The sequence below is a fragment of the Epargyreus clarus genome, unplaced genomic scaffold (assembly GCF_041222505.1).
Source record: "Epargyreus clarus isolate Ecla_fem2 unplaced genomic scaffold, WU_Ecla_fem_2.2 ptg000004l, whole genome shotgun sequence".
NCBI classification, from domain to species: Eukaryota; Metazoa; Arthropoda; class Insecta; order Lepidoptera; family Hesperiidae; genus Epargyreus; species Epargyreus clarus.
The window spans coordinates 13,044,712-13,057,466 of NW_027332212.1; the positions used below are offsets into that span (position 1 = coordinate 13,044,712).

General features: G+C 32.8%; 1 protein-coding gene across 6 annotated transcripts in view; it reads left to right on the forward strand.

The window, feature by feature from the left end:
- LOC140757600 (uncharacterized) overlaps positions 1–12,755 on the forward strand; it is a 256,841-nt gene that overhangs the window by 164,705 nt on the left and 79,381 nt on the right. For 4 of the 6 annotated variants that reach the window (XM_073093421.1, XM_073093427.1, XM_073093424.1 and 1 more), the window contains exon 2: positions 9,045–9,449. The exons of 1 other annotated variant lie outside the window; for it this stretch is intronic. In XM_073093421.1, coding sequence (XP_072949522.1) covers positions 9,360–9,449 — 90 coding nt within the window. In that variant the 5' untranslated portion in view covers positions 9,045–9,359. The remainder of the gene's footprint in view (positions 1–9,044; positions 9,450–12,755) is intronic. One more of the 6 variants, XM_073093425.1, reaches the window with a different exon arrangement.

A 12,755-nucleotide genomic window follows, 5' to 3' on the forward strand; every position in this document is an offset into this window, starting at 1 on the left:
TGAAATGTGCTGTTTATCGAAACGCTTGCTTGGATGCGTTCCAGGTATGATCGGTCCTCCTATATTTGGGTTTTATACCAATTTTAATTTGTAGCATTTTTTATGAAATAGTACACGAGCGCATAGAGTAGGTACATATTGACAAGTGGTTACCATCCATATATATATCACCTTAGATCGAGCAGCAATCGGCGGCGGATGTAGCGACCATCGCTGGCGACCGTCGACGCCCCGAGATGTCGCTCATGTGTTAACTCACTGTCACTCGTTCTAATATAGTCCTCAGAGGCAGCAAATGTGGCCGCCCTTTAGGTAGGACTCGTATTTTATCTGGGGTTGTTCCCAGACATACATGAGCGGCAGTAGCCACTTACCATCAGGTGGACTGCATGCTCTTTTCCTACTCTTACGAGTATATTATAAAAATACACGACTTGAAAACATTCACGTAACATCAAAATGCAGCTCACACATACGACGAAGTAACACGTGCAGTCGTAAAATGTTATCGTTTGACGGTGCTTTAGAACTTAGAGGGAGATTTAAAAAAAGAACCAAGTTAATATTATTGCATATTGTGTCGTTACGTTACATTTTACGTAAAATGTTATCGTCTGATGTATTAGAATTTAGAGGGCGATTTAAAAAAAGAACAGGGAATATTATTGCATATTGTGTAGTCAGTGTAGTGACGTTATATTTTATGTTAAATGTTATCGTCTGACGGTGCTTTAGAATTTAGAGGGAGATTTAAAAAAAGAACAGGGAATATTATTGCATATTGTGTAGTCAGTGTAGTGACGTTATATTTTATGTTAAATGTTATCGTCTGACGGTGCTTTAGAATTTAGAGGGAGATTTAAAAAAAGAACCAAGTTAATATTATTGCATATTGTGTAGTCAGTGTAGTGACGTTATATTTTATGTTAAATGTTATCGTCTGACGGTGCTTTAGAATTTAGAGGGAGATTTAAAAAAAGAACCAAGTTAATATTATTGCATATTGTGTAGTTACGTTACATTTTACGTAAAATGGTTATCGTCTAATGTATTAGAATTTAGAGGGAGATTTAAAAAAAGAACAGGGAATATTATTGCATATTGTGTAGTGAGTGTAGTGACGTTATATTTTATGTTAAATGTTATCGTCTGACGGTGCTTTAGAATTTAGAGGGAGATTTAAAAAAAGAACCAAGTTAATATTATTGCATATTGTGTAGTTACGTTACATTTTACGTAAAATGGTTATCGTCTAATGTATTAGAATTTAGAGGGAGATTTAAAAAAAGAACAGGGAATATTATTGCATATTGTGTAGTGAGTGTAGTGACGTTATATTTTATGTTAAATGTTATCGTCTGACGGCGCTTTAGAATTTAGAGGGAGATTTAAAAAAAGAACAGGGAATATTATTGCATATTGTGTAGTGAGTGTAGTGACGTTACATTTTATGAAAAAATGTTACCGTCTGATATTTTAAAATTTCGAGGGAGATTTAAAAAAAGAACCAAGTTAATATTATTGCATATTGTGTCGTTACGTTACATTTTACGTAAAATGTTATCGTCTGATGTATTAGAATTTAGAGGGAGATTTAAAAAAAGAACAGGGAATATTATTGCATATTGTATAGTGAGTGTAGTGACGTTATATTTTATGTAAAATGTTATCGTCTGACGGTGCTTTAGAATTTAGAGGGAGATTTAAAAAAAGAACAGGGAATATTATTGCATATTGTGTAGTGAGTGTAGTGACGCTATATTTTATGTAAAATGTTATCGTCTGACGGCGCTTTAGAATTTAGAGGGAGATTTAAAAAAAGAACCAAGTTAATATTATTGCATATTGTGTCGTTACGTTACATTTTACGTAAAATGTTATCGTCTGATGTATTCGAATTTAGAGGGAGATTTAAAAAAAGAACAGGGAATATTATTGCATATTGTGTAGTGACGTTATATTTTATGTTAAATGTTATCGTCTGACGGTGCTTTAGAATTTAGAGGGAGATTTAAAAAAAGAACCAAGTTAATATTATTGCATATTGTGTAGTTACGTTACATTTTACGTAAAATGTTATCGTCTGATGTATTAGAATTTAGAGGGAGATTTAAAAAAAGAACAGGGAATATTATTGCATATTGTGTAGTGAGTGTAGTGACGTTATATTTTATGTTAAATGTTATCGTCTGACGGCGCTTTAGAATTTAGAGGGAGATTTAAAAAAAGAACAGGGAATATTATTGCATATTGTGTAGTGAGTGTAGTGACGTTATATTTTATGTTAAATGTTATCGTCTGACGGTGCTTTAGAATTTAGAGGGAGATTTGAAAAAAAAACACGTGAATATTCTTTCATATTATGTAGTGACGTTACATTTTATGTTAAATGTTATCGTCTGACGGCGCTTTAGAATTTAGAGGGAGATTTAAAAAAAGAACAGGGAATATTATTGCATATTGTGTAGTGAGTGTAGTGACGTTATATTTTATGTTAAATGTTATCGTCTGACGGCGCTTTAGAATTTAGAGGGAGATTTAAAAAAAGAACAGGGAATATTATTGCATATTGTGTAGTCAGTGTAGTGACGTTATATTTTATGTTAAATGTTATCGTCTGACGGCGCTTTAGAATTTAGAGGGAGATTTAAAAAAAGAACAGGGAATATTATTGCATATTGTATAGTGAGTGTAGTGACGTTACATTTTATGTAAAATGTTATCGTCTGACGATACTTTAACATTTAGAGGGAGATTTTAAATAAACACGTGAATATTTTCGCATGTGTTGTGACATTAAATTTTATGTTTTTTTTTGTATGGCTGGACGAGGGAAAAACGGCACGCTATTGAAAATAAAATCATAAAAAATAACTAATACATTTATTTATGGAACCATTTTAAGAAATTGATTATTATTTCTCTTTAATCAGAATTTAATCAAATTAAAATAATGCAAAATTTTGAATGATTTGAAATATCTTTAAAGTTTTCCCTTTATAAATCGACTCCGCAACACTTATTTCTGCTAAATAACAGCATTTTATATTTTTCATTTAGAATTTGATTCAGAAAATTCTACTAATTAAAACGACTCTATAAACTATGATTAAAATTTCAATACTTTTACTGGGATATTATTTTTAGTCTTATTATTCTTTAGTTATATTATTTCAAAATTAAACCTAATGCTAATGTTTAGTCTATAGTCATAATGTGACATAGATTCTATATATTCCCTACATTTCATTTCAAAGTCACATTGAGAGTCTCTGGCTTAAAATAGCAACAGGGGAGTGGAATCGAAAGCTTTTCAATCTCCTTATCGACGGATCTTATCGCGACACGTGCGTCCGTCTGCGGAATCTTAAGGCGTATGCCCCACTTTAGAAACAGAAGATATTCTATATCTTTAAAAACCGTTTCGATGCTAAAGAGGGTTCTTTTTATAATATACGAGTAGCAGACGAGCATCCACCTCATGGTTGGTGGCTACTGCCGCCCATGGGCAATGGGCATCTGCAATCAACCCCAAATAGGATGAGATATTCCTACCTGAGGTTGGCCTGAGGATGCGCCGCTATCCCTGGAGACTAAGCTGGAACGCCTTGGAAAAGTACGTCTCCCTTACCACACCTTTCAAACCAAACCACAACAGCGCTTAATACTGCTGTAATTAGACAGACGGGTGTGGCGGTGGTGCTGCTGGAGTCGAACCACAAAGGGGTTCTACCTGATGTTAGAACCATCAGTTAAATCGCCTGCTTTTCTACTGAATTTTATACAAAACAATGGCATAAAGACTAGTTGGGGAAGAAGTTTTGAACTTACTAGTATATTGATTTAATTTACACGTGTCGACAAATAAGTAGGTGCACCATTGATTTCTCTGTAGCCTTCAACTATCATTCGTTACCATTAGTGCGGTGAATTGTGGTGGCTATCGACAATTTAAAGAAAGAACTGTAGCACTACCATGAGTTTACAAAAGTATTACTCGCTAGCGACTGCGTAAAATAAATGTATGAAAAATTGTACAGCGCCTCTGGTGGTTACTCGTAGAAGTAAAATCCGTAGTGGCGTAACTCGATACGTAAAAAACCTATCGAAATCAAATCGCTAGCGAATGTCATTATGATCTATTGCCATACAAATTCGATCCCATGAGTCATTAATTTGACAGACGTTGTCAAGAAATACCGTAACGATAGTAGTTATGTTACTCACTAGCAAAATGGCAATAGTTTTCTATTTACAATTTCTATAGTGGCGTTTCTATGCCAACTCATGGTAGTGCTACTGCTTCTAAAATATTTTTAGTGTAGGTGCTATGTATATAGTATTTAAATTATATAAAACTAGCCGACTGAGCAAACTTTGTGCCTCCTCAAAATCTATTTATCAAATATATTTCATGTAAAATAACCTATGTTACTCGTGGATAATGTAGCTTTCGAATGGTGAAAGAATTTTTAAAATCGGTCCTGTAGTTTTTGAACCTATTCATTACAACCAAACAAACAAACAAAGTTTTCCTCTTTATAATATTAGTGTAGATTATCGGCAGTGATAGCATGGTGGTTGAAGTCAACCTCTTAGGTAAGGTTTTATAAGGTAGATTTTATAGGCGATGTTCGGATCCCAGTTGTGCCTGGTATCTCTGATTCAAAGTAATGTGGGTATTCGAAATTATTACGTATCACTTGATATAACGGTGAACGAAAACATAGTTATCTGAAAGAGAACTTACCTAACCTGAGAGTTCAAAAAGTTCTTACACGTGTGTGAAATCTACTGGTTCATACTTGGTCAGCGGGGTAGAGTATGACCTAACTTCCTCTCACTTACACATTATCTTTAATATCTAAATAACATTGCAATATTTCATAAGTATAAGGCGTAAGCATAAGGCGTAAGTAATTCAAATTATGCTTTACCCGTATATCACAATCCGTTAATCCTTTTAGGCTATAGGGCGTACTAAGGAATGAGAAATATATACAAACGTTCGAAAACATTACTCGCAGTCAACTAAAAATGAAACTTGGAAATTAATTTTGTTAGCAATATTGACATGTTGACAATCTGAGCTCTCGAATGTTTAAAAATATAAACCCTCGAGCTGAAAGCGCTGACAGGTTATTGTCAGGTAGACAGACATATAGCCAGGATTATTGGGAAAATGGTTATATTAAGATCCAGATGGAAAATTGTTAAAAACTTTATGACGTATATCGCAAGCGATATCTTGTTTTTCTACCTTTTTGAAGCCTCCTTTAATTCTACCTCCCTAACGGCTTACTTGCTGACTGCTTGGAAAATTCCGTTTGGCATGATGGAGGATTTTCGATTGCTCATTGAATAGCTAAATTGTTTCAACGAAGAGCAAGTAGCATAACATGGCTTCACGTGCGGTATGAAATTTGATTTGTCGGCGAATAAGCATATACTCACGTTTGAAAAAAATATTAGTCATTAGCTCATGATGCTAAGGAGGAGGGGGAGATTCCCGAAGCCCTTAATGTGGTATAGGAATAATAACTCCGAAGAAAGATTCTTCATTTTCTGGATTTAATCCTTCAGATGCCTCCAATAACAATAATTAAATCGTGCGAGAAATCCACTAATATTATATGCACCTTCACGCTGTATTTACTTTTAATTGTGTCTTTTCATAGCAAGAGAGTCTTCAATCACCTAGTCTACTGCCATTAAAACTCGTTCAAGAAATTCGGTCAAATCAACGACTTTCTACGGTGCCCATATATCATGCAGATAGCATCAGGAAATTCTAAAGAGCGCTTTAATTCAGCTCAAAACCATTTCCATTCTATCTTAAGCTGCTAAATAAGAAAAAGAAAGTAATCTGTAATAAACCTCATATAAAAATAAAATCTTTTTCATGCCTTTTCAAACTAATATAAAAATATTCCGAGTGTTCCGAGGAACTATTTGACCTGGTGCCTACGTCATCATTCCTCCATCGCACCACTCGCCGAAGGATGAAGTTCTATCCACACCAGCTGGACTCGTGGCGGTCCTCCACGGTTCGGTTTGCACGGAAGTTCTTGCCACAGACGTGTAAGATGTGGATTGAACTTCCTCCCGAGGTATTCCCGGAGTGCTATGACATGGGGCTCTTCAATAATGATGCAAAAAGAACTATCAATCAAACTCCGTCGATGCATTGGCGACTCCTCTGGTGTTGCAAATGTCCATAGGCGACGTTAACTACTTTCCATCAGGTAGCACGTCTGCTTTATCGTCAGGTTCAATATATATATATATATATAAAATAACGTAGAAAATTCAAGAAAAGTAAAAGAACTTAAATGTATTGCTATATTTTCATGAAAGAACTATTTTGAGAGCGTTCATTTGCGCCAAAGCTCTAATTAGGACTTAATAAGCTCTGCCACGTGGTGGATGAAATACTGCCGTTTCTTTCTAGCTTAAGCCTTTCGAAGTATAACCGTCTCTGTCTTACATCAAAGTTCGAAGCCGACGTTTCTGTGAGCTTCCAATTAATGAAGGCTTCATTATTTGGGAACAGAAATTAGTTTTACTGACAAAAATTGAATGATATTTATTTAGATACTCTAAACAAACATTGTGCAGTAGCTTAGTGGTTGAAGTTTGGCGTTTCAATCGGATGATGATTAGGTTTGAATCCCAAGCCCCTTTACGATTAAATGTAATGTAACGTTTGTTTAAAGTCACGTGGATTTTAGAAATAAATGTAAGAAAGAAAGAAGACAGAAAAATACTTTATTCAGGCAAATTATAACACACAGTACAATTGCAAAAAGACAAAATAAATAAACAAACTGCACGGTTATAAAACTAATTAATAATAAAATGTGACTATTTGTACAGGTACTGGACTAATAAATTATATTTATTCGTACATTTATTCAATTTTTTTTAAATATATTTATTCGTACATTTATTCAATTGGTTAGGTTAGGTTAGGTTTTTTTTTTTTTTTTTTTTTTTTTTTTTTTTTTAATATATTTATTCGTACATTTATTCAATTGGTTAGGTTAGGTTAGGTTAGATTTTTTTTTTTTTAAATTGATTTCGAACGGGCTGATGGCGATCGACGTAATTTTTTGATGTTAAGAGCTTAGTTTCTAAAATCGATCGGTAGAGCCGTTTAAAAGTTATTAAAAAAAAAATGTCAAAAAAATTTTTTTTGTAGATTTTTTGAGATTTCTCAAAATCTACCGGTTCGAATTGGATAATAATAAATTGTTTGTCCAGTACCCGTATTAATAATTATAAATTATTCGTACGGTAACCGTATTAATAATTATAAATTGTTTGTACAGTACCTGTATTAATAGACTCAGCCTTAATAATAAATAAAACAATCAATTTAGAAAATCAACCTTAAAAAATTTCAAGAGTAAAAAAATACAATACATAACTAAACTTCTTTTTTGTTTATTACACAATTAATTAATTTATTACATGCTATGTGCTTCTTATAATGTCACTTTTTATAACGGTAAAGGAAAACATCGAGAGGAAACCTGTATACCTGAGATTTTTCTAAACAATTCTCAAAAGTGTCTGAATTCTACCAATCCGCACTTGGCCAACGCGGTGGTCTATGGCCTAACCCCTCCCACTCATACGAGACCTGTGCTACGACCATGCTTTAATACTACCCTTTTACTTGGAGATGAGACCCGTGCCCAAGAGTGGGACCATAATTAGTTGATGACGAGGAACAAAAACATTATCATTATTCGGATTTAATTTGGTGGTAAAATGCAAAGGATCATTTTGCCCTTCCACTTCAAGTCATTATGGTTTTAATTGAATCGCAAAAAGAGCGAGCTCTTGGAAGCCGAAATTGCTTTGACCTATGATTCCTTTGGTGTCACTTTTTTACTTTTTTGTCTATCTGTCTGTTTGTTATGGTGGTCTTCAGCAGTAACGTATCTGTGATTGGTTTCAGATAGAATCCTTGATTTAAAGTTGGTTACAGATGTTCATAGCAGTGTCCTTACATTTATGCATACGCATCCGAGGCGTTCAAACTAACTAAACTTTAGCTCTCAGTGGTAGCAAAAGTTCTTTGGCTACCGTTATGTAGGAATCTAAGCTTATCCGGGGTTGTATAGATGTCGCACAGCACTAGCCACTTATCGGGTGAACTGCATGCTCGTTTACTAATTCAGTAAGAAAATTGACCTATACTATTACAAAATTCTTAGATCAAATGTTACCTATATACTAAACGAACCAAGTCTTATTAAGTTTTCCGGGAACACAGATGTAGGTACGTTAGGATTTTCACGAAAGCGGGACTCCTGACGAATAAATCACATTACTTGTGCCGGTAAAACGATTTCTTTCTTCGATACCCGACCAGGTCACACATAAAACAAGGGAATTGCACCCTTTTTACAAGGGAGTAATAGTTGTTGTTGTAATGTAACGAAGATGCTCCCTTACTTTGCGGAATATGTTTCTAATGATATAATTCTTTGGTATTATCTTGTTAGAGTTTTGTGGGTCAGATGTCTTTTTATGGTGTTTTCGTTCTAAATCATACTTACGATAGTTGGTGATGTGATGTTGTGAGAGCTTTACGGAGTCTTAGGAAAGGTGGCAAATACCGACGCATTTTACTAACCAATTTACTAACTTATGTTGTAACCAAAGATTAGTAAAGATTACTCGCTCCTAACAAGAAAATGTAACCTTTTGACAATTGTCACTTTCATCTATTTTCGTGTTTGAAAAATATTAAAAAATGTCGTTTTTAGATCATTTACGAATGAAACGATATTTCTTCGCACTTTTTCTTCGATTTCGTGTCTTAACTGCGCATGTCGGAATTATTCCGCGTAAATTACACCATGACATCCATAAATACTAATAATAATAATAAGCTTCCTACTACTAATAATGGCTTCCTTCAATTACAAGGCGGATGAGATATCTATACTTATCTATGGTTGTAACATTAAAAAACTAATAATATCTTTAGTAAAATAACCAGTAACATAGAACCACTGCTAACTTTTCAGACTTTCAGCAACTTAAATATAGGTTCCAATTAGTATAGACAACGTTATCAATTAATGTGTTAATTATTAAATAAATACAACGACGACGGCAATAAGTGACATTGTTATTATTAATTGTTAAACTTTGTTATGACTTATTATAAGTGACTTAAGTGATCAATTATTCGTGACTTATTATAAGTGACTAAAGTGATTAAAAGTGATCAATTAAATTAGTCAATTCCTAAAGTCTGTGATCAAGCGTCTGTGACCTAAGTGTGTTGTAAGTGTGTGAGTGTGGCATACGATAGTAGACAGCGTTTTTTAATTGTCAAAATGGCGTTTGCGGCGGCGCGTATGATCTTGAAGGACAAGAGGCGGAAAGCGTCGAAAGAAGACTTCAGAGACCCCAGAAATAGAAGCAAGGTATACATTTTTATTTATTTTTGTTATATCTATAAATTTGTATATTTGTTGAAACCTGAAATATATGGGATTGGATTTTTGCTGTACTAAACTAATGGTAAAACAAAATTTGTGGCACAGATTTTGTTTTGGGATACAGATTGTTTAATTGAAAATAGTAATTCAATAATTAAATTCAATAAATAAATTATAATTAAAATTATATTATTTACAATTTAAACTACTTTAAATTTTGTTTGAGAGATTTTAATAATTAGAATATCGAAATTATTAAAGTTTATGAATATATTTCGTATTCAATGAAATACATTATTGTTTACTTAGAGAAGCAGAAGTGGAAATTTAAAAGAAAAATGGAAATGATTGCTCTGACAAATTTTACATTTTGAATTATGACACATGGATATAGGTATGTTTTCTTATTTACAAGAAATACAAGTCATGAAAGTTTTCATTTTATTATTATAAATCGTGTTGAAAAGTTATAATAAATTTGATCATACTGAAAATACTCAGTAAATAATAAATTTGATCAATTGAGATATTTTATTCCTCGGATACATGAGTAAATGTAAATCTACATACTTATTATTTTAAAGTTGACTAGGTATATGTTATAATCAAAAGATATAGAAGAATTTGTTCCATGAAAATGAATTATACTCTATACATAGAATATGAGGTATCATTTTGTACAAAGCCTGAACCTTGAAATATATTAATTATTAATACTTTTAAACTTTTGAAAACAGCCCTAATAAATAAGTAATAGCGTAGCCAGCGCTAGAATTCTATAATAGGATTGTATTATGATCTAGTTCAACGTCTGTAGATATAATTAAACCTTTATAGGGTAGACACTTACTTATCTATTAATAACTATAGTTTAAAAACTAAAAACTACGCTTAAATAGGGACACGGAAAATCGTTAATCCAGATTCCTGACGATCCTCATGAGGAGAATGGGATAAAATTATTAAAATCGTAAATTGTCATCGTTTCTTGATAATTGTTCAAAATTTTAAATTAATCGGACAGTTCAAAGTGGGTAAAATCGAGTTCAAAAATTCCGTTACATATATACAAACATACAGGTCAAGCTAATAAAAGCGTGGTATAAAGGCGCTTGCTACGCTCACAGCCCTTCACTAGGCTTCCCTGTATCGTGGATTCCATGGACACAAATTCGTTTAGATATCTGGCTACGGGTCGAATCCGGAAACGTATTCGCGTCAGACCCGTATGGTGGCCGCTACGCCACGCAGTCACGGGTTATGGTGAGGTGAGTTAAGGAGCAAGCTGGTCTTCAGAGGAATACTAACCTCTATTGCAATTCGTGGTTTATTTTAAACTAGCCTTTACCAGCGGCTTTGCTCGTGGAGGTTTATTCCTATCCCTCGGGAATGGCATTTTTTTCGAATTAAAATGTCATTTTTTATACTCCTGACAAAGTGTGTACAAAATTTCATGATGAATCGGTTAAGTAGTTAAGGCGTAAAATTGTAGCGAACAATCAAACAAATAAAACAAAACAAAAAACAAACAAACAAATGGTATTTATAATATGAGTTAGGACCTTCGATCACTAATAAGAACTAGATACACAATCCCATACAAAAATGAACTTAAAAAGTGGCGTCAAATTGACGCTAAAAACAAAGAAAAAAAAAATTGACGACCGTGATTTGTCACTTGGACAAGGAATTAGTGGAGACGAACTGTCATTACTTTTAATATTTTATTAGGTCGAAGTAATTAATTTTAATGAACATAATAATAATTTATCAATGAAAGTAAGTAATATGCAGTTACAATTTATTATAATAAAATATAATTAGTTTAAAATTAAAATATAACCAAATACAAGTAATTTAATTAAAAAATCAACAAGCTGTTTACGCCGTTATCCAACGAAATATATTGCCCACGACTAAATAAATATGTAGTAAACCAACATTTATTTCAATTATTTTTACCTGACTGCCAAGGAAGGGTTATGTTTTTCGCGCGTATCTTGTATGTTTGTCTTTATTTATTTGATCGGATCTAACAAACGGCTGGATGAATGTCGACAATTAAGGTGTCATTATATTCGTCTCAATGACCCGAGTGTCCTTAGATAGGTGTTAGAAAAAAAAATCAAGATGGCGGATTTTTGGCGCGAAATAGTAATATTTCAAAAAAAGTTAACCGAACCTATCGAGTATGATATCAAATGAAAGGAAATTAAACGGAGATTATAAAAACATATAATTTGTATATACAGGGTGAATTTTTAAAACGGGCCTTCAGGGCCAAATCCGAAACTATAAGGATTAGCGAAAAATGCTGAAAGGAGTTACGAGGCCGATTTTGATAAAAACTAAAACTGCATCATTACTTTGTTAAAATAACTTTTTCCTTAGCCGGGAATCGAACGAGTTCATTTTGAAAAAAAATACACCCTCTATATTATTCCACTATCTGATAGTGTTGCTTATAAGGATCAAAATCTGGAAAGTAATGATAAATGAAAAACTAAAGGAAAAGCCTCAATATTAAGAAAAAACATATTTTTTCATATTAATTTGGCAGCTAAGTTCCCGCCATTCATTAATTTAAACATTTCGTGTATTAACATTTTTTTTGGCTCAATGTTTCTAATCATTCGAAATGGACGTTTTGTTTCCCAATAATTTATATTTTTATGTCCGACTTAGCTAAGGTTATTTTTAGGACCATTAAAATAGATTTACTTGCTATGGGCGGAGTATCGTCTACCTAATAAAGTCAATTACTTTTTAGAGTCAAATCCGAGTGATTACTAAAAAAAGAGATATTTAACGTTGGAACGAAGTTGTAAACAACAAACAATAAGAATTTACTATTTAATCAGTTATCTATTTTCATTAAGAAATAAATCCTAAAAACGGCGGTAACTTATTTGCCAAACTATTACTTTCTCATACTAAGCCGTATGTCATAGTCATAACATCGAATAATTAGTTGATTAACCAACAAATTCTTCAATGGTATGACTTATTTCTGTTTCTAAAGAATTATACATAAATCATTTGTTATGTATAATCCTTAAGGATTAGTATGCCAATGTATGGAAAAATACGTATTTACTTAAAAAAATCCTTTTCCTTTAATTTGTCACATAACATTACTTCCCAGAATTTGATCCTTATAAGCGACACTATCAGATAGTGGAATAATATAGAGGGTGTATTTTTTTTTCAAAATGAACTCGTTCGATTCCCGGCTAAGGAAAAAAATATTTTAAAAAACTAATGATGCAGTTTTAGTTTTTATCAAAATCG